Raw genomic sequence first — 21598 nt, 5'->3', positions numbered from 1 at the left:
GTCGCGCTGGAGGCCGGGGGCAGCTCCTTTAACTTGCGAGGCCCGGGAGAGTGCTTAAGTTTGGGGTAACCGGTAATAAGTCTTTGTTGACGAAGACCAAACCGACCGACTAATCAACTATGAAGGGGACAGCCCTATATATATATATATATATATATATATATATATATATATATATATATATATATATATATATATATATATATATAATTTATTTATTTATTATTTCATATATTGAAATAATAAAAATCATGTATATTTACTTAGAAAGCTGAAATAAATTGCAGCGTCATGCTTGTATAGTAGAACAGACTGATGAACACATAACACTAACGGCCGGCTACCTGCTGTATCTTGTAAACGAACAGTGTATTGTGTGATTTGAAAGTCACAGTGTGAAACTGAGTGGTTCTGAAGGAACAACATCATTAGAATGAGGAGTCAATTCTCTCTCTCCTCCTCCTCTCTCCTCCTCCTCCTCTCTACTCCAGCTTCTTGGTGTGCCCTTTGAAGGAGTCCATCATGGTGAAGGCTCCCATGTACTTCCCCAGCAGAAGGCCTAGCTTGGTGGGCAGGATACTGGAGAGGAGACACAGAAGAGAGTGTTGATTATTCTCACAATTATTTAGATTGATATTGAAATCACCATTATAAAACACGATTACTCATTGATTTGAGAACACCATATGATGACGACTGGATTTGTTTTAGCTTTCTTCTCAGCCAAAGGCTGCCTTTCTGTCATCTTCTACTGTGAAGGAAGGGTAGAAGGCTGAAGAGTTCCCACAGCGATCTCAGACCACTGTGTGTCAAAATCTTAGCTGATTTTGTTATGTTTATTCTTATGTATTGTGTCTATAATGTCAGGAATGGGGGGGGGGGGGGGGGGGTAGGACACACACAAAAAGGGGTAACCACTGGAATTGCTGAGCGGGGTGGGGGAAAACACAAGAATAAAATAAATAAAAATGTTAACTAGGAAACACAAAACACCAGTATAAAATAACTGGGTAAGTAAGTACCAAAATAACCACCACTGCCTAGCAGTTGGAAACAACAAGAAAAACAATAGCACTAGAGACAGAGAAAATCCTAGAAGCATGAGCTTGGGACACTCCTCTACCGTTGAGGGGAAAACATAAAATGGACAAGCATCCGAACACAGTCAACCAAACCTACTTAAAGGCACTGCACACCTGACACCAATCAGGTGGCAATCAAGCCCACACACCTGCCATGACGCATGGCAATTAACTGCAGAGGCCAGTGATTGACAGATGTCCCTCACAGAAAGACGAAATAGACAGCCATCCCTCACAGAAAGACGAAATAAAGCCAAAGCGCCTTAGAATAAACTAAAATAAAACCCACATAAACCGTGATCCATCATCCATTATGACGTGTAACATAACGTGTAATGATGAAGTGTAACGATGATGTGTAACATGACGTGTAATGATGACGTGTAACATGACATGTAATGACGTGTAACATGTCATGACGTGTAATGATGACGTGTAACATGACATGTAACGATGCCGTGTAACGATGGCATGTAATAATGAAGTGTAACATCACGTGTAATGATGAAGTGTAACTTGACGTGTAACAATGACGTGTAATGCTGACGTGTAACGATGACGTGTAATGATGACGTGTAACATGATGTGTAGCGATGATGTGTAACGATGCCGTGTAACGATGACACATAATGATGGTGCTGAATAGATCAGGGGTCAGGGGTGTGGTCTAGAATGTCAGGGATGTGGTCTAGGTGTCAGGGGTTTGGTCTAGATGCCAAGGGGCGTGGTCTAGATGGCAGGGGTGTGGTATAGATGGCAGGGGTGTGGTATATATACCAGGGGGCGTGGTCTAGATGGCAGGGGTGTGGTATAGATGGCAGGGGTGTGGTATATATGCCAGGGGGCGTGGTCTAGATGGCAGGGGTGTGGTATATATGCCAGGGGGCGTGGTCTAGATGGCAGGGGTGTGGTATATATGCCAGGAGGCGTGGTCTAGATGGCAGGGGTGTGGTATATATGCTAGGGGGCGTGGTCTAGATGGCAGGGGTGTGGTATAGATGCTAGGGGGCATGGTCTAGATGGCAGGGGTGTGGTATAGATGCTAGGGGGCATGGTCTAGATGGCAGGGGTGTGGTATAGATGCTAGGGGGCATGGTCTAGATGCCAGGGATGTGGTCTAGGTGGCAGGGGCGTGGTCTAGCACTAGAACAGTTGGGCAGGTCATATGACTGTTTTTGAATTTTAGAATTCCAATAACATGGAATACAATTTTTTTTTTTATTCCAAAAAAATTATATTTAGGCTAAATAATTTAGATGCCATTTAGCCCTTGACTGCTGTGGTTTTTGATCAAATAAACTCGCCGCCATAGCAGAATGGGGGAGGGGAGGTACAGGTATGGGCATGGTAATAGTAGAAAGACATAAATATAGGCTATAAGTTTAGATCTGAATATAAGATTATGAAAAAATAAACAATATAATGATGGGTCTTTTTATTTATTTTTTATTAACCTTTATTTACCCAGGGTAGGTTCGCTGAGCAGATGCTCTTTTTCAGGAACGCCCTGCTTCACATTCACACAGTTCCATTCACACCTGGGAGCTGCCCAGTACAACCACAGTCTGCCACCGTTGGCCACTGAGCAACTCCCCTGGAGCAATTGGGGGTTAAGTGCCTTGCTCAAGGACACTTCAGCGGTTGGTGTTAAGGGGATAGGAGAGAGTTATTAATTCACTTCCCCAGCCCAGATTTTTTCCTGCCGGTCCGGGGGATCGAACCAGCGACCTTCCGGTCACAAACTCACTTCTCGGGTCTGTATGGCCCATCGGTTATAGTTAATAGTTTTAGTAACTAATACTTAATAGTTATAGTTATTTAGGACGCAAGTCAAACTGCTTCTTCCTCATTTGAGATTCAGTACTGGTTGGACCACATTACCGGCAGAGTGCATGGTTCAGTAACAGCATTACAAGATAAATCAGAGCCTCTAGGTGGCGGTAGATACTTTGTTATTTGTAGTGAGGACATTCCTTTAACTTTAATATCTAAAATAGCTCCTTTACCTTGTAGATTGTCCTCAAAACAGCAAAGACATCTTGTTTTCATCACTTATGGGGACATTCGGTCCCCACAACGGTAGTAAAACAAAGGCGCACACACACACACCGTTTCTCAGCCTTTAGACAGCTAACAGTCATAATAACACATTATTAAAAGATTCAACACAATGCCTTTCATCACACGTCTACACAAGCTCTGTCTTGCTGACATGTCTTCCTGAGACAAGACTGCTGGGACCAGGGACAATAGTTCTGCCATGTGACTGAAAGACGAGAGAGGCAGGGAGAGAGAGAGAGAGAGAGAGAGAGAGAGAGAGAGAGAGAGAGAATACAGAAGAGAGAGGGGGGGGGGAGACAGAGATAAATACTGAATAGAAAGGGAGAGGACAGAGAAAAAAGACTGGAGAGAGGAGAGAGAATACAGAAAAGAGAGATGGAGAAGACAGTAGAGGGAGAAAACAGGAGAGAGAGAAAGAGAGAAAGAGAAAATACAGAAGAGAGAGGGAGAGGAGACAGAAAAAAAGACAGGGGTGAGAGAGGAGAGAGAGAAAAAACAGGAGGGAGAGGAGAGAGAAAAAACAGGAGCAAGAGAGAGAGAGAGAAAGAAGACAAAAGAGAGAGGAGAGAGAAAGAGAAGACGAGAGAGGGAGGAAAGCGAACATAATGACTTCATAATGCAGTCCATCAGGGGAAATGAAGACGATCAAATCATCCCAAGTCATGAATAATACTCTAAATGAACATGTGGTGCCACCGTGCAACACACACCCAGGCCTGATCAGCCGGCAGAGGGTGTATTGTGATAAATGGCCGAAACACCCAATGAGGTCGGGGAACACAGCTGAAGATGTGTCGTACTGGTGGCACCACGTGATCATTGCCAAATTCCACCCCACCCAAGAGGATATCTCCAACCTCATTCAATTGTTGTGCTGAATATTTAGGGATCTTTAACAACTAGTCCTATTAAGAATCCTTATCACAAGCAGTCAAACTAGCTTCTGACTATTCTTTATTTCACTTGTCAAGTCAGGTCATCTGATGATGATTCCATCACAAATCCCATGATGCACACTGCGTCTCCCCCATTGAAACAAACGCATTGTAGATGGAATGCTCTATGGGAACTGTAGGCAGGGTCATCCCTCAACATGCACTAGAGCGATATCCTTTAATTCAACAACTAGTGAAATAATACATCAACAACCCCGGCATGTAGGCCTTAGGTTAATATGTATTGATTTTTGACTGTGAGCTGCATCTGGTGGGTAATGGAACATAATGGCAGCTTGGTGCAATGTGGTGTCGAGAGGAGAGGGAGAGAGGAGGAGAGGGATAGGAAAGAATAGGAGAGGAGAAATTAAAGGAGAGGAGGGGAGAGGAGAGAGGAAGAAATTACATGGGAGGAGAAGAGAGAGGAAGAGATAAGAGGAGAGGAGAGGAGAAGAAATGAGAGGAGAGGAGAGAGGAAGAGATAAGAGGATAGGAGAAAGGAGGAGGGGAAGAAATGAGGGGAGAGGAAGAGATAAGAGGAGAGGAGAAAGGAGAAGAGATTAGAGGGGGAGAGAAGAGAGAGAAAGAGATAAGAGGAGAGGAGAGAGGGGAAATGAGGAGAGGAGAGAGGAGAGGAGAGAAGAGAGGAAGAGAAGAGGGGAATAGAGGAAGAGAGAGGAAAAGAGGAGGAATAGAGAGGAGAGGAAAAGAGGAGAGGATGAGAGAGGAAGAGAGGAGAGAGGAAAAGAGGAGAGAGGAGGAGAGGAAGAGAGAGAGAGAGGAAAATAGGAGCGAGTGAGTACTTCCAAACTGTGTGCCTCAGTTTTTTTGGACCAGCGTTTTTCGGGGAATCTCAGTTGAAAAAGTTTCCGCACCAACATGAAATGGACCTCATTCACCAACATTGTCTTAAGCTGACAAAGCAGACGAAAATTACCCGCGGATTCTCCAACGCGTGGAGAGGTTGTCTTAACTTGCCAAATGATCACAGCTGCGAACCCCGAGTGCGTGTTCCCGTTTACTTCATTTGCATACAGACACGCCCCTCCAGCTCATTATAATGCGAGTGCCGTGTGCAAAACAAGGGTCTGCATTGCATGAGCTGATGCTTTGCGACAGATCAAAATTAGATCAGATTCAAATGTATTATCATCATACAGCACAGTACCACACTATAGCTATATAGTGGAATGGACTATTAATATTCCATATTTATACCGCCTTGTTGCATGCGCGCACACACATGCACTGTATAGTCTACGTGCGTAATGAATGAACAGTAGGCTTATTATTCGAATGACATATTTCATTAGGAGATAGTAGATACTGTATGCGCTGCCCTATAGTAGTACATACAGTACGTACAGTACACATCTTAGCGTGACATCTTAAGGTCGCCACATAGTCGGTCGTGAGCGGACCAGACTCCACAGAGGCGTCGCGCACCGGTGTCACACAAATGCTGCTTGGCGTGTTGGTTGACATCGACCTGCATTAAATGTAGTAAACTGGCCATGAGAAATGTCGGAAATTGGTAAGCGGTGGTACTTTTGACTGAAACCTCAAACGATTGCGGACATGCCGCTCACAGTACGCCCGACAATCTGACCACACCCTTCTGAGCCCATGTGTGTGTTATTACCACCTGCACGGACTACAATGTATGATGTACATCATGCCAGTTAGGGTACCTTGTGTATACTCAAAGTTTCAAGTTTCTTTATTAGTTGTCATACAAAAATACAGAATACTTTTATATGAAATGCTTCTTTCTGTTTTGCCCCTGAGTGTGCTAGATAAAAATAGATAAGTATAAAATAATTATAAAATAGAAAGTGAAAAGTACGTAAACAAGTGTAAACAAAAGTGTTATTCAATATACATACAATGCAGAGTAGATAAAACGTAACTGAGTTACAATACAATATACAGTACAATGCAGAAATGGGATGAGGTACAATTTAGGGTAAGGTGCAATGAGGTATGAGTTGTAGTGCAAATCTCTTTACCAATAAATGTAAAGTGTGTTAAAGTGTTTAAAATGGGTAAAGTGGGTGCTGCAGTGAGTTGTTTATTTAAAGTGAGTGTGTACGTGTGGATGTGTGTGCTGTGAGTGTATTTGATGGTTTGTTACATAGTGGTATTGTCGTTGAGCATCCTGGGGGTAGAAGCTCCTTCTGAGTCTCTCTGTGCTTGCCATGAGACTCCGGTATCGCTTGCCTGACCGCAGCAGTTCAAAGAGGCAGTTGTTTGGGTGGCTAGAGTCTTTGATTATTCTCTTAGCCTTACTGCTGCAACGCTTGTTGTAAATGTCTTGGAAAGTGGGAAGCCCACCTCCAATTGTAAATAGACTTGATTGCAGAGTGGAGGTGGTGCCAAGTTAGGTGGGATTTTGTACATTAGGCAGCAGTTCTTAAAGAGAACAAGGTTTTCCCAACTTAATAGTCTATATTTTTGTAAAATTGCACAATGATGGAAAGCTCTTGGTTTTTTATCTAGCGTTTTGAGTGCTTGTTTGTATCTATAACCGGTGTTATTGTGGTGATGTTAGCAGCAGACCAGGTGGGTAGAGACAGTCGTTTATGTAGGATAGTATGAGAGAAAACATGTAATTTTAGCTGCCTCTGTGGACATGTGGTTCCTGAGATGCCGAAAATGTGCCTGCAATTTGTCTGCAATAAAGACATCCGGTTCGCTGTGCACTTTTTGTTTTTGTAAAGAACATTGCAACAGTTTTAGTGTTGTCAACAGCAGTTATGTAACCGATCAGATATTTTAACCATGCTCTTGTGAGTTGTGCAGCAACATCAGAACAGTCTTTACCTTTCAAAGATTACGGCGTCATCTGCATACATAATTACTTCAGTCTTGACATACAGATGGTAGTCTTTGAATGTAGAGATTGAGTTCCGGATTTTGACACACTGAGTTCGAGAAGAAATATGATTTGAACCAGACAGATGAAAACTCAGAAAAGTTAAATTGACTAAACTTAGATTGCAAAATATTGTTATTAACTGTCGAAAGCTTTCCGTGAATCCAAGAAAACCGCACCAACGAATCCTTTCAATTAAATAGACCGTTGCAGTTTCCGCAGAGTGATTGGCCCTGAAACCATGTTGCATTGGATGTAGGAGCTGGTTAGTATTTAGATGAGAAATGAATTGTTAAACCACCAGTTTTTCAATAATCTTGGACATGATGGGTAGTATACAGTACTTATGAGTCTATAGTTTGATGTAGATTCAGGGTCACAACTTCTGTAAATGGGCACAACAGCAGCAGGTTTACAATGTTCTGGGAAACCTCCTTCAATCCTGGAGAACGAAATATTAGTGATGTGAGCAATCTGTTTGGTCAGTAGACAGCTGAGATAGCAGAGTCCATCTCATACACGTATTTAGACCATTTAGGTGTTAATGAATCAATCACTTTCGATACTTGAGATTCCGTCACACTTTTCAGGTTGAAAATGGGTACATCTGGGTTTGGGGCCTCAATGCTACAAGTTTCAAGTTTCAAGTTTCTTTATTAGTTGTCATACAGAAATAGAGAATACGTTCGCATGAAATGCTTCTTTCTGTTTTGCTCCTGAGAGTGTGCTAGATAAAATAAAAAGATAGTATAAAATAAGTATAATATAAGTATAAAATAGAACGTCAAGTACGTAAACAAGTGTAAACAAAACAAAAATGTTCAATATACATATATACAGTATATGTATGGTATATACAATGCAGATAGAGTACATTTGCTGTAAAGGAAAACTGCTAGCAATAGTGGCTACAGATTCTACAAAGTATACATACAGACCCTCATCTATTTTTCTCATGTTTTTATATTCCGATTAAATTTGATTGCCTATATTTATGTCTTTCTTCGATTACCCTGCCCATACCTGTACCTCCCCTCCCCCATGCTGCTATGATGCCCATATTTCCCCAAGGGGATCACCACTCTCTCCACTGGCTCCCGATCAAGGAACGCATAAACTTCAAAACACTACTCCTCACCTTCAAAGCCCTCCATAGCCTGCCCCCCCCCCCCCCCTCCTACCTGACCGACCTCCTTCTCCCCTACCGCTCCCCTTCCGTTCCCTCCGGTCCTCTTCCACTGCTTCCCTCACTGTCCCGTCATGCAAACTTAAACGTTTTGGTGACCGGGCTGCACCCCGACTTTGGAACACCCTCCCTCAGACTGTCCGAGACTCGCCACCTTTAAAACCTACCTGTTCTCCCAAGCATACAACCTTCCCTACCCATAACCACCCTCCTCCAACCTCCCCTTCCCCTTCCCTACTTTCTCACTGTCTCCTGCCCCCCCCCCCCTCCCCTCGGTTTCCTTACTTCCCTGACTGTCCCCCTACTGGACTCTGTATCTGTTACTTGGGTTTTATGTCCTGCATATTCATACTGTTGCTTATTCCCTGTGGTTCTTTGTTTCTCTGTTAATTTGTTTTGCTCATTGTCAGCATCTTTGGGTTCTTGAAAAGCGCTTTATAAATAAAATGTATTATTATTATCAATAAAGGAATATCTTATAATGGTAAAAGATGCATTATATAGCAAATTAATCCAAAGCGCTTTAGAATTTATGCCTCACATTTGACCCATTCAATCACACACCGACGGCAGATGCAACCATGAAACTAATCTGCTCATCAGAAGCAGTTAGAGGTTAAGGCCTTGGTTACACTGGGGGAAAACAGCAACGTTGCATTTCCTAATGATTACGTTTGCATGTCCAAGTTAAAGGGCAACACCGTTTTGGCACGAAAATGCGTTTTCCTAGCGGCCACCCTCAAGGGGTGTTTTCGTTTTGAAAACTCCCCGGCAACAGTGCCATGTAATTTGCGCAGATCAGATACGGAGCCGTTCATGCCCAATGCCTATGCGCAGTAGAGACCGACGCCAAATTCTCCCCTGGCTGGACCTCAACTCCGTCCATTAGTCCAAACATCAGAACTATTTCTGGTAGTCACTAGCAATATCGCGCTATAATTAATATAATTTGCTGTCTCCCGACACCAACCGGCCATATGGGGAGGCTATACAGGATATGAGCTTCAGCATCATGGTCTCCAATACAGACATACAATCCTTTGGTGAAATGAGAGCAGTGTTGAACTGCTTATGGTCGACAGGACAGGAGCCACATACGTTTAATGGTAAACACACACCATTCAGATTTATGAAAAATATACAATATCTTTATTATTATTTAAATCTTTTGATCCAAGCCTTTATTCCACAGACAGGCCACAGAACATGATGGCAGCACAGAAAGAACCCGTTACTAGACCACCTGAGACTGGGTTTAAACAGGAAAAGGGACGCCTTGATATTTGGACTTTATTAAATCTTTCTTGAACAGAAGATCAGTTCTTTGGCTAGCGGTCAACCCACTGCTTTATCGAGCGCTTTAGCGAACCCAGACCACCTGCTGGTGGTATCCAGAATTGTGAAACATGGGCCCCCCCCCCCCCCCCACGGAGCCAAAGAAGCAGGGCGATGTTTCCACCATCAAGGCTGGCCCTCGTTTGGACCTTCAGACTACAGAGCTATTGCAAAGCTAACCAGCTACATAATGTCAGCTGCTTCTCAACACAGTGCAGTTGCCACACGTTTGGACCGTTTCATGCCGGTTTAACCTCCATGTTGACAAGCGTCCGTTAAGGAAAATCAACCAACTGAACTTCAAAATGTCCAGTAACTGTCCAGAATTTGTCATGTCTGTCTGAACAAGGAGAAAACACTACATTGACAATTGGTTGTCTGGACACAAGGTTCCTGGTTTTGTGAAAGTTTGGTCACCAATTCAGAAGTAATCAACCACTGGAACGCTACCTGGGACCATTCTGAATGTTTCATTCACTGAAATCCTGGTCTCATTGGTCTATCAATTTCTATAGTATTGTCAAGGAAATGTTGTCGATGTCCAAGACCTTGGGTTCAGCCACACAAGAAGGTTTCTATGATTCGGATTATTTCCCGTTTAGAAAATCAGATCTGTATTACATTATATCAGTTCCAGTGGAACCCGTCCTCTGCATTTGACACTTTTTGACCCATCCTAACACTTTAGGAGCAGTGGGCAGGGGACCAACTCCAGTTGTAATGGCAGTACCTTGGTCAAGGGTCCAACTCAAGTTGTAATGGCAGTACCTTGGTCAAGGGACCAACTCCAGTTATAATGGCAGTACCTTGGTCAAGGGTCCAACTCAAGTTGTAATGGCAGTACCTTGGTCAAGGGACCAACTCCAGTTATAATGGCAGTACCTTGGTCAAGGGACCAACTCCAGTTGTAATGGCAGTACCTTGGTCAAGGGACCAACTCCAATACCTTGGCAATGGCATGAAAACTGGCATGCATGTGCTGTGGTGCAGAGAAAGCCCATCTAGAGACGAGATCTCAGTACCCAGGTGTTTGGGTGAACCAGAGCCCAGACGGTGCTTGCGTGTCTCATGCTCCACACACCACACTGTTACCAAACAAACACCACATCATCACCCAACCAACACCACCTAGAAGTATACCACACAGGTGACATACACCACATCATCACCCAACCAACACCACCCAGAAGTTGTACCACACAGGTGACATACACCACATCATCACCCAACCAACACCACCTAGAAGTTGTACCATACAGGTGACATACACCACATCATCACCCAACCAACACCACCTAGAAGTTGTACCACACAGGTGACATACACCACATCATCACATCACCCAACCAACACCACTAACACCACCTAGAAGTGTACCATACAGGTGACATGACGGCATCGCCACTAATCAGTAGGGATGTGTGTAGTCTAGTTTGATCAGTGTAGTTTGATGTGGCGGTTGAGCTTAGCATCGTAGCATTCTACATTGTCGAAGACCCCCAGGTATCTGCCCAACAGGGAGGCCAGCTTCCAGTCTAGGGAGCTAGGATGGAGGAGAGGAGATGAGAGGAGAAAGGAGAAGAAGAGGAGAGTAATGAACACGTATGACAGAATATATCAGAAGACTTTTGAAGCTAGAGCTGGTCAATCTGAGCCGTGTCCGTCAACCCTCTGCTCTGCAGCCCGTCTTCTCTGTTCTAATGACTCCTTCAGCAGCTGGTGTTACATCTTCCCCTCAACCACTGTGGTCTGTTGATGAACATGGTCGTTTTACTGGGCAAATGCCCTGGGCCCCCCGGACCATCAGGGGTCCCAGACCATCAGGCCCACCTGGACCATAAGCCCCCCCCCCCCCCCCCCCCCCCCCTCCGGCCATCAGGGCCCCTGGACGATCAAAACATGAAATATAACAATATTTATTAACATAACTCTAGTTACCGGTATATGATTGCTGGCAAAGGCTGTTTTTTTTTTAAAGCCTGTTGGCCCTAGTTTTCTTTGTACGTGAGAGAAGCTATGGCAGGGTGATACACTGCAGGTGGGGATGTGTGAGAAGTAAGGCTGAGCCTGAACGTTCAAACGTTTGTTCGTTACGTTGGCATTCAAAATCTAAATCAACATTAGAATTTTTTAAACATTTTCTTATGCGTCTATTCATTCTGTTTACACCAATGGGGTTTTTCTTCACAGTTGCAGATAGAGATTAGGCTACACTAATATTATAGTATAAAAAAAACTGCAGAGTTATATTCATTAAAGAAAGTTGATTTAATACAAAAGAAAATACTAATTTAATCAGATTAATCACTTTATTAAAATTGAGGATTCAGTTTGAGGATGTTTATAAAAAAAAAAATTAAAAACAGGCTTCGGGTACAGCCTGAGAAGCTATGGCAGGGTGACACACTGCTGCAGGTGGGGATGTGTGAGAAGTAGGGCTATCCCCAACTAAGGATTTGTATAGTCGACTTGTAGTCACAAACATTTGCAGATAGTCGACTATGGAAAAAATATATATATGAAAAAAAGAAAAAGTATAATTTTTTTAATAAATTTTTTTATCATTCCATTTGGGCTGTGGGGGGTGCTTAATGTCTGAAGGAGTCGACTGAAGGCTTCTTGTTCTCTGCAAAAGCATGCAATTGGTCCACTGATGGATACATCTTGATATTTGTCTAGTCTAGTGTGTTCATTAGATGGGTGAAATCCTCTTTCAGTGCCTCTGTGCCTGTTTTCTTAGGCAGTTAGCCTCTGGTATGCGTGCCATTAGCGTTAGCCACGCTTCTAGGCCTCTTTTCTTTTGGAAAGAATAAGTATATATATTTTTTGCATTCGACTAAGAGGTTGGCAGTCGACTACGGCTCCTTTCGATCGATTATTCGACTAATCGGGGTCAGCCCTAGTGAGAAGCTATGGCATGGTGATACACTACAGGGGGGATGTGGCCCTGGACAGTGATCGATGCATTGAGTAACATGAGTCACGGTTGGCTGATTCGATATTTGCATTAAGTAGCAGGTGTAGTAGTGTGGTAGTGAAGGGGTTAACCGTATGTAGTGTGGTAGTGAAAGGGGTTAAGTAGCAGGTGTATAAATGTACCTAATAAAAGTGCCTACCGGGGGGGGGTATTATCAGTAATACAACATTGGTATTCGATTAACGTTAGCCTCAGCCAATAAAACATTATGTATTCAATTAACGTTAGCCTCAGCCAATAAAACATTATGTATTCAATTAACCCTTGCCAATACTATGGTCAATACAACATTATGTATTCTATTAACACTTGCCAATACTGTTATCAATACAACATTACAGTATGTATTCCATCACTGTTATCAATACAACATTATGTATTCCATCAGCATCTGCCAATACTGTTGCGAACGACCAGTCCATAGTTTCTAAACAGCCATTTTGGCTATGACATTATTCCATTATGCTCCACTCTCGAAACGTCTATACAATTACCCAGTTCCAGTCTCCTATGAGAAAACCAGGAAGATCTGACTTCCTCTCCAGAAAGCAGACTTCTACATTTAAAAACAACCTACCGGTACAACATTCTGACAACCCTAACCTAGAGGAGCCACCATCAGTGTTTCCCATTAATTACCTAGACTGTGGCGGCCCTAGACTAATTTGTCCCGCCACAGTTTTATAATAAACCAAAAAAATAATAATGTAATTAAAAAAAAAATGTGTCTTGTTTTTTTTAACCGATTGCTAAACTAACGTATTGATGATAATATACATTCTACATGCTGTTGTGACATGTTCATGATGTTAATACTTGAATACGTTTGAAAAAAAGATATCGCAACGTTTATACAACACTCTGAAAAATATTGATTTATGACCAGATGTCATTTGCAGTCCGCCGATGGACCGCACAGGGGGAACAGGTTAAACAGAATGAATAGACGCATAAAAAAAAAAAAAAAAAATTCAAATGTCAACATTATGAATGAAGCTTCGAACTATTCGGTACAGCCCTAGACCATATTATACTAAAACTCTCTGGAACCAGGACTGAAGACATTCTTTAGGTAGGATGGTCAGTATTTCCCACAGGATTTTGTGAGACTGTGGTGCTTGAACCTTGGCCCCTCTAGGGGGGTCCGAGGGCATGCCCCCCCGGAACTTTTTATTTTTTTTGTACATTTTAAAGTTAAATGCATCAATCTGGTGCACTTTGAGAGCAAAATAAAGAGGCTAGATCTGTGGTGAACTTTGTGCTCAAAACACAAAATCGACTAGAGCAGTGCTTCCCAATCCTCCTCGAAGCACTCCAGCCGTTCAATGTATTTGTTAAATTCCACCACCAGCACACCTGATTCAACTTAACAAGCCCTTTATTAGTTGAATCAGGTGTGCTGGTGGTGGAATTTAACAAATACATGGAACGGCTGGGGTGCTTCGAGGAGAGGATTGGGAAGCACTGCTCTAGAGCATACATTTTAGCCATCAAAGAAAAGAAGCAAAAGTGGTTACCTGTGTTGAACTGGTTTATATTTTAGAAAATAAAAACATATACTCGATTACTATTACGACTACTACCACTGCCTATACTACTGATACATCCCTATTGGCAAACGTTATATTAAAAGTGTCATTACATAGATTTAACTTTTCGATTTGGTAAAGTCCATTCCGAGAGGGCGACCATTTTGGATATTTTGAACCATGGGAATTGTAGTCTTTTTGCGGCCATTTTGTAGCAGAGTTCCACAGATATCGTTCTGCGTTGAACGTTTTTAAAACTACACTTCCTGGAAGATTTTATGGGGTTCAAGGTTCAGAGTTCTGTATGAATTATTTCAATAACTGTTAATATTCGGGATAATAAGCCACAAAAGGTAAAGTTTTTGACAAATATTGAAAGGCGTTCAAGTTTCTCTTCCCCATTGTTAACATGTAGGAACAATTAGATCTGAAATTAGTTTCAAAACGGTTGCACTGTGGGGAAAATAAAAAAATACAGTAGATTACAGTAGATTTCATTATCTGTTCTTATGCACGCCTGGTGATACTAAATCCAAATTGAACTCGGGAATTTGAAAGATAATATATGTATATATATAAATGTGCGAATTGGCTATAATAAGGTAATTTATAAGCCTCCTATTCTATAATAATATTTCAAATTGCATTGGACCGGATGAGAGAATTCAGTACTGTATCTACAGAACCTTCTGTTTAATCATCTTCCCTTTATTAATTTCCTTCGATTTTCTGTACACATGATCTCAAGAAGGTACTGAACGAGATCAGTGGCAGTGTTTAATGTTTGGTCATTATTAGCATGGTGTTATTCACTGTCAAATATGCAAAGAAAAATCATAATTCATATTCTCCTTTGTTTCATCACAATTTAAGCAAGCCTAGTAATAGACACAATATTTCTGACACTGTGAATACATTCCCCGAGGTCCGTAGATGTCCCTAGATACCAAGAATATGCAAATGGACTTGTAGAAGTGGAGCAATATTCCATTTACCTAGGTATATATTTTAGGCAGATTTTCAGAAAATAGGCTCCGGGTGGAAGAGGTTAAACCAATGGGTTTTTTCTTCACAGTTGCAGATAAAGATTAGGCTACACTAATATTATACTATTATACTATTATAGTATATGACTCATCATAAAAAGTACACATTTCAGGTTTTTATTGTCGTCAGTTATTCTTAGTTCCTTTTCTCCACAAGTGTATACAAGTATACCCACATACGCCCTCCCCTTTTCTCTCTCTTAGCATCTTTGAGTCTGTTTTTACTGTTGTCATATAGAAATAATACGTACATTCATTGGTACCTCCAGTAAAATAGCTCGTACATAAAAAAAAAAAATGAAAAATAAAAAAAAATACATCTTTATAACACCTTCAATGACGTGCCTCCGCTCTTCCCAGAGGTCTGGGTCACGACTGACCACGGGAGAGAGCGGGGGGACTCATCCTATAGCAGCCCTCCTATATCTTCCCTTCTCAGATAGTCATTAAATGGTTTCCATATATCCTCGTAAACCTCTATGTTGTTCCTGAGGATATATGTTATTCTCTCCATTGACATGCATTGTGCCATGTTCTTAATCCAAGCACCGATTGTGGGTGCGTCTATTTTCTTCTAATTGAAAGCTATTGTTCTTTTTGCCTGCAGTATAGCAAAATCAATACGTTTAAATGGTTTGGTTCTCAGGTTGAGATTTACTGGATATAGGTGTAGCAATATCATTTTGGAGTCTAATGGGATATTCACTGACAAGATATCTTTGATTTTATTCACCACCTCCCCCCAGAACATCTTGATTTTGTCACATTCCCAAATGCAATGTATTTAAAGAAACAGTCTGTTGTGTTGCTGTTGTATTTATTCAGTTTGACAGGGGTTATATAAGTCCACATCAGCCATTTGTATTGAAGTAGTTTTAAGCTAGTGTTGGCTGTTTGTGTCTGAGCCTCCTCGCACGCTCTGTTCCAGTCCTCGTTTGAGATCTCCTCTCCCAAGTCCAGCCTCCAATCTAGATATTGACGTCTCATCTGAACCAGATACAAGCCAGTTATAGAACATTGATAACAGGCCTTTGCTATTGCAGTTCTTGATGATCATTTTTTCTAAAGATGAACGTGTAGGAATTACCAGTGAGTGGTTTTGCAGAGAGGAAATGAAACTTCTCAGTTGCAAGTATTTAAAGAAATGCTTCCTTGGGATGCTGTATTTTATTGATAGTTCCTCAAAAGACATCAAGACCCCCTCTTTGTAAAGGTCAGATATTTTACTTATTCCTTCTTTTGTCCATAGTTTGAATCCGGCATCCAGTTTGCCTGGTTTAAATGAGACGTTTCCCCAGATTGGGCTGAATTGCGACATGGAGTTGTTCATTTTCATACATTTCTTTACCTCATACCATACGTTAATCATGTTAAGCACTATGGGGTGTGTAGTATGTTTTCTTAAGTATTTTAGCTCAGCTGAATACATGTATAAATGTAGTGGTAGTTGCATTGGGTATGCTTCCACTTCCATCCATGATGGAGGGTCTTCCTTAGAAAAATAAAACATTACAGTCCTCAATTGTGCAGCCAGGTAATACCAATGAAGGTTAGGACACGTCAACCCCCTGCATCAAATGGAAGGTACAACAGAGATAGGCGGACTCTAGGACACTTCTTACGCCATATACATTTTGAGATGAGAGACGCAATCTTTCCGAACATTCCTACCGGTGGTGCCAAAGGGATGTTTTGAAATACATATAGGAACTTTGGTAGTATGGACATCTTTAGTATGTTTATCCTCCCTATCACAGAGATGGGCAAGAACATCCATCTCTCTATGGATTTGAATACGGAGTCTATCATAGGTTCATAATTTATTGATGCTATATTTTCTATTTGTGGTATTATTTTGATGCCCAGATAGGTGAAACTGTTCGAGAGCTTGAAAGGGAATTCTTGTTGGTCAGCGGTTTGTCTCTCATTGTCATTAAGCAGCATAAGTGATGATTTTGAGGCGTTCAGTTTATATCCAGAGATACTACCGAACTGATCAATTATATCAAGCAGTGCGGGTATCGATGTGTCTAGGTTTTTTAGGAACAAAATGACATCGTCCGCAAAAGGGGCTTTTCTGTGATCGTTATTACCGATTTCAATCCCATGTAGTTGTCTGTTAGCCCTGATTGCTATTGCTAGCGGTTCGATAGCTAAAATGAACAAAATCGGTGATAAAGGCGAGCCTCGAGGGCAACCCCTGGTGATATTAAAGGGTTTAGATGTCACTTCGTTTGTTAGTACCTCAGCTACAGAGTTTAGGTGTAGTAATTTGATCCAGTTACAAAAGTAATTTCCAAATCCAAAACGATCAATAACATCAAAAAGATAGGCCCATTCAACCCTATCGAAGGCCTTCTCCGCATCGAGCGAGAGAAGACCTGTGTCCCTCTCTCCTTTTTGGTTGTAGAGGATATTGAAGACCCGTCTGAAGTTGTGAAATCCCTGTCTCCCTTTTATGAATCCATTTTGATCGTCTCCCACTATCTCTGGGAGCACGTCCTCTATTCTTTTGGCCAGGATTTTACTAAGAATTTTGGTGTCGTTGTTTATCAAACTTATAGGACGGAGGTTCTCGCATTTAGTGTTGGTTTTGCCTGGTTTTGGGAGCAGAATAATCAGGGCCTCTTTCATTGATGCGGGTAAATAGCCATTAGCAAAGGATTCTAGGTACATTTCAAAAAGGGGGGTCACTAATTTATCTTAAAATGTTTTATATAAGTCAATTGAGATGCCGTCTGGTCCCGCTGTTTTTCCAGATTTTAATGCACTTATGGCCTATGATATCTCTTATGTTTAATTGTTCGTCCAGGGTTTTCTTTTTCTTCTGAAATTTTGGGGATGTTAAGTTTATCAAGAAATTTAGTTTGTGCATCTTCACTAATGTTATATTCTGAGCTATATAGTTCATAAAAGGTTTTAAATGCTGTATTAATCTCTAATGGATCGATTATATTATTTCCATTTCCATCCTCTATGTTAGTGATTGTTCTCTCAGTCTGTTGTTTGATGCGCCATGCAAGGAGTCTACCAGGTTTTTCTCCTTGGTCGTAATAATTCTGTTTTAGCCTCATCACATTTGCAGCAGCTTTATCGTATGTTATCTCATTGTATTGAGTTCCAAGTATTAATAATTGTTTTGAAATGAGATGGTCGTTCCGTTCTTTCTGAAACCTTTCATTCTCAAACATTTTGATTTTGGATTCCAGATCTCTAATTTCTTTCATTCTTTCTCTTGTCATTCTACTTGTGTAGCTTATAATTTGACCTATAATATATGCCTTGAAGGCTTCCCATCTAATTGTGGCCGACGTTTGAGTCGTATTAATTTCTAAATATATATCAATTTGTTCTCCCAAAAAAGTTAAAAACTTTGGATCTTTCATCCATTTTGTTTGAAATCTCCATTTATGAGATTTGTGTATCAGCTTTGGTTCCACATACCATAGACACAGCTGCATGGTCTGATATGACTATGCTGTTGTATTGACATCCTCTAATGTTAGATAGTAGTTCTGCTGATATCAGGAAGTAGTCTATTCTGGAGTAACCTTTGTATGTACTCGAGTAGCAGGAAAATTCTTTCTTTGATGGATTTACATTTACATTTAGTCATTTAGCTGATGCTTTTATCCAAAGCGACTTACATGTTCTGTACGACAAGCCATCAGGAAGGGCACAACTCTATCAGCTGAGCAACAATGTTCATCAAAGTGTTGAGTGCTACAGTGTAGGTTAGTTTATTAGGACAAGTGCAAGGTTAGTTTTTTTTTTTTTTTTTTTATTATTATTCAGATAATGGTGTTTCGGCTGTCCTAACTGGGGTGGGTAGTTCATTCCACCATTGTGGGGCAAGGACTGAGAATAGGCGACTTCTCTTTGATGACCCTCCCGGAGCTTGGATAGGAGTAGGTCTGAGGCGGCCAGAAGATGCAGAGCGTAGGGGTCTTGAGGGTGTGTAGTTAGAGACCATTGACCGGAGGTAGGCGGGAGCGGTTCTCTTTGCCGCACGGTATGCTAGGTCGAGGGCCTTGAAGCGGATTCGTGGTGCCTCCATATATCCAGTAGGTTCAGCTCTTTTATAAAATAGTGTAATGTTTTCCTGCATCTTGTGTGGGTGTTATCCACTCCGAAAGATCTATCATCCTTTGGGTCGAGGGTGCAGTTAAAGTCCCCAGCGATAATATATTTGCCTGGTAGTGTTGAGATTTTTAGAAATAGATTATTATAAAAGTTAACGTCATCATTATTTGGTCCATATAAGTTTATTAAATTGAGGTGTTCAGAGAGAAGGCGACCTTGTATAATCAAGAATCTACCGTTAGGATCCTTTAGCACCTCTTCAATTTGGAATGGGATAGACCTGTGTATTAGTGTCATTACACCTCTAGCATTGGTAGAGTATGAGGTTGAGAAGACCTGTCCTGGCCACCTCTGTTGTATTTTAGGTGTGTCGTTCGCTAGTAGGTGTGACTCCTGTAAAAACACTATCTTGGCTTCATAAAAATGTTAATAAAACATTTATCATAAATGATGTAGCCTATCTGCATCCGCTTGGCGCTCCATCAAGACGTCACCATCACTTTCGTACCAACCGTGCCCTTATTGGATTATTTATGTTGACGAAACTGACGAGTTATATTCATTAAAGAAAGTTGATTTAATAAAAAAATATACTAATTTAATCAGATTAATCACTTTATTCAAATTGAGGATTTCGTTAAATATTATTACGTCATAAAATATGACGACAGACATTCGAAGCTTCAATAGAAGCTTCGATTGTATTAAAAAAAATGACATTCGGGACAGCCCCAATATGGTCTGAATGCTGCCCCACAGGCTTTTGCACACAATCCTTTATTTACACCCTAAGAAAACCATTCTAGTGACGCCGTGTTCCAGATATTGATTAGCTCCCGACTAGCCCTGTTTGACCCTGTAGAAAATGAGTCCGTTCCACAGGCTGATGTGTGTATCGACAACAACAAGTCACTGACCCGTCCCCCATTAAGCGAGACCACAACCAGCCATTACCTAATGGACGGCCGTCTCATCACAGCCTGCCAAATGGGCCATCCCCGACATGCCGACGCTGAAGGATAATCCCCTGTTTCGCCACGTGGTCTTCCAGTGTTCGTTTGACCCTGAGAGTGTTGTCTAAAAGGCAGGTGAGGAACAGGATGCGTGGTCGTCTGGTCCTCAGTTAATTATCACCATGCTAACGTCAGCAGCCTTTAGCCAGCGAGGAGCTAGCCAGGATGAAACCCCCCCCCCCCCACCCCCTCTATGAGGAACTAGCCAGGATTTGCAATTGCTGGAGAACTAATGGCTGGTGAACTTGATAACTGGACCATGTGACTCTTAACTCATTCCGCGCCAGACCCGATGATAGTCGGGTTAACTCGCCGAACGTTCAGCGTCAGACCCGAGTATAGTCGGGTTTTGGCCGTTTTTTCTTTTATTCGATATTTCCATTAATTATCCATCCAGGGAGCCTGGTGTTATCATAGGGAGTGAGTCTGAGATCCCAAAAGTGCAATACCGGTTGCATCCTACCAGGCGGCGGTATTGAGCACCCTTTGAAACTCTGTGTCTTGGGCTGTGCTTCGATTATATTGGTCCGGGCAGACTTTTCCATGTCGGGCAAGGGGAGTGGTTCTCCCGATCGGCTTTAGGAACGTCAAATGCTCCAGATGGATGATGTATGGCGGAATATGTTGGCGACACGATCAACACCAATACTGGGACTCGATCAGATAATTGGAATATTCTTTTTGGGGCACATCCTAGTCAAGGTAAGGGCTATATGATATCAATCTTGCATTGATCAAAGCATGCCTTCATTGCGATCCGAGCGTATGTGTGTAACACGGCTAGTCCATAACGTATTCCGTTGGTGACAATCAAAGCATAAAAAAACGACCCCCCCCACCCTTTCATGCATTCATGATGGAACATGCGCTGATTGAGTTAATAATAAACACTGTTAGGACTATCTGACTCGTAATAATAAACAGTGTCCGGACTATCTGACTTAATAATAAACACTGTTAGGACTATCTGACTCTTAACACATTGAGTGCCACGCCCCTTCCGGGAAGTGCATCTGGCCTTGCCGTCCATTAACCCTATGTAAACACGCACCTTGTTTGTAGAGCTAAACCTATATTTTATATTATAGCTATGGGTCTAATAACGCCGTTGATTGTCAGTGAGTTGCTTCCAGTGAACGTGCAAAAAACTGATTCTTTTTTTCATCCGTACATTTCCGTTTTATACCGTTTTGAATATGAATATAGTTTGGGTGCTTCTGAGTAATTCCAGGAAAAAGACACGAAAACAGCGCATTTGTGTAATTCAATAAACACATTGTAATTTTTCGCCTGATTATCGAATCTTCCTGAAATCAACGCTAGATCATCATTATTATCCTTCCTCGTGCATACATGAAATGGGCCCTGGAGCGTGGCGCTCCCCCCCCCTCCCCCTCCCCTCCTGCACCCAACGGTAAACAGCAACACATAAAACACACAGCTTCAATCGCGGTAGAAAGAAATGTCAGATCAACG

The 21598-nt window shown here is 41.8% G+C and overlaps 1 protein-coding gene across 2 annotated transcripts in view; it reads right to left on the bottom strand.

Annotated features, from left to right (window-relative positions):
- Positions 1 to 260: 260 nt before the first annotated feature.
- Positions 261 to 21598, bottom strand: part of sdr16c5b (short chain dehydrogenase/reductase family 16C, member 5b) — a 73182-nt gene continuing 51844 nt past the window's right edge. For both annotated transcript variants that reach the window (XM_084326875.1, XM_084326874.1), the window contains one exon: positions 261 to 579. In XM_084326875.1, the coding sequence (XP_084183001.1) occupies positions 483 to 579 (97 nt within the window). In that variant the 3' untranslated portion in view covers positions 261 to 482. The remainder of the gene's footprint in view (positions 580 to 21598) is intronic.

Source organism: Notolepis coatsorum, assembly GCF_963971535.1.
Source record: "Notolepis coatsorum genome assembly, chromosome: 13".
Taxonomy (NCBI): domain Eukaryota; kingdom Metazoa; phylum Chordata; class Actinopteri; order Aulopiformes; family Paralepididae; genus Notolepis; species Notolepis coatsorum.
Note: the sequence above shows the minus strand (reverse complement) of the source record. Positions and strands in the feature narration are given on the sequence as shown.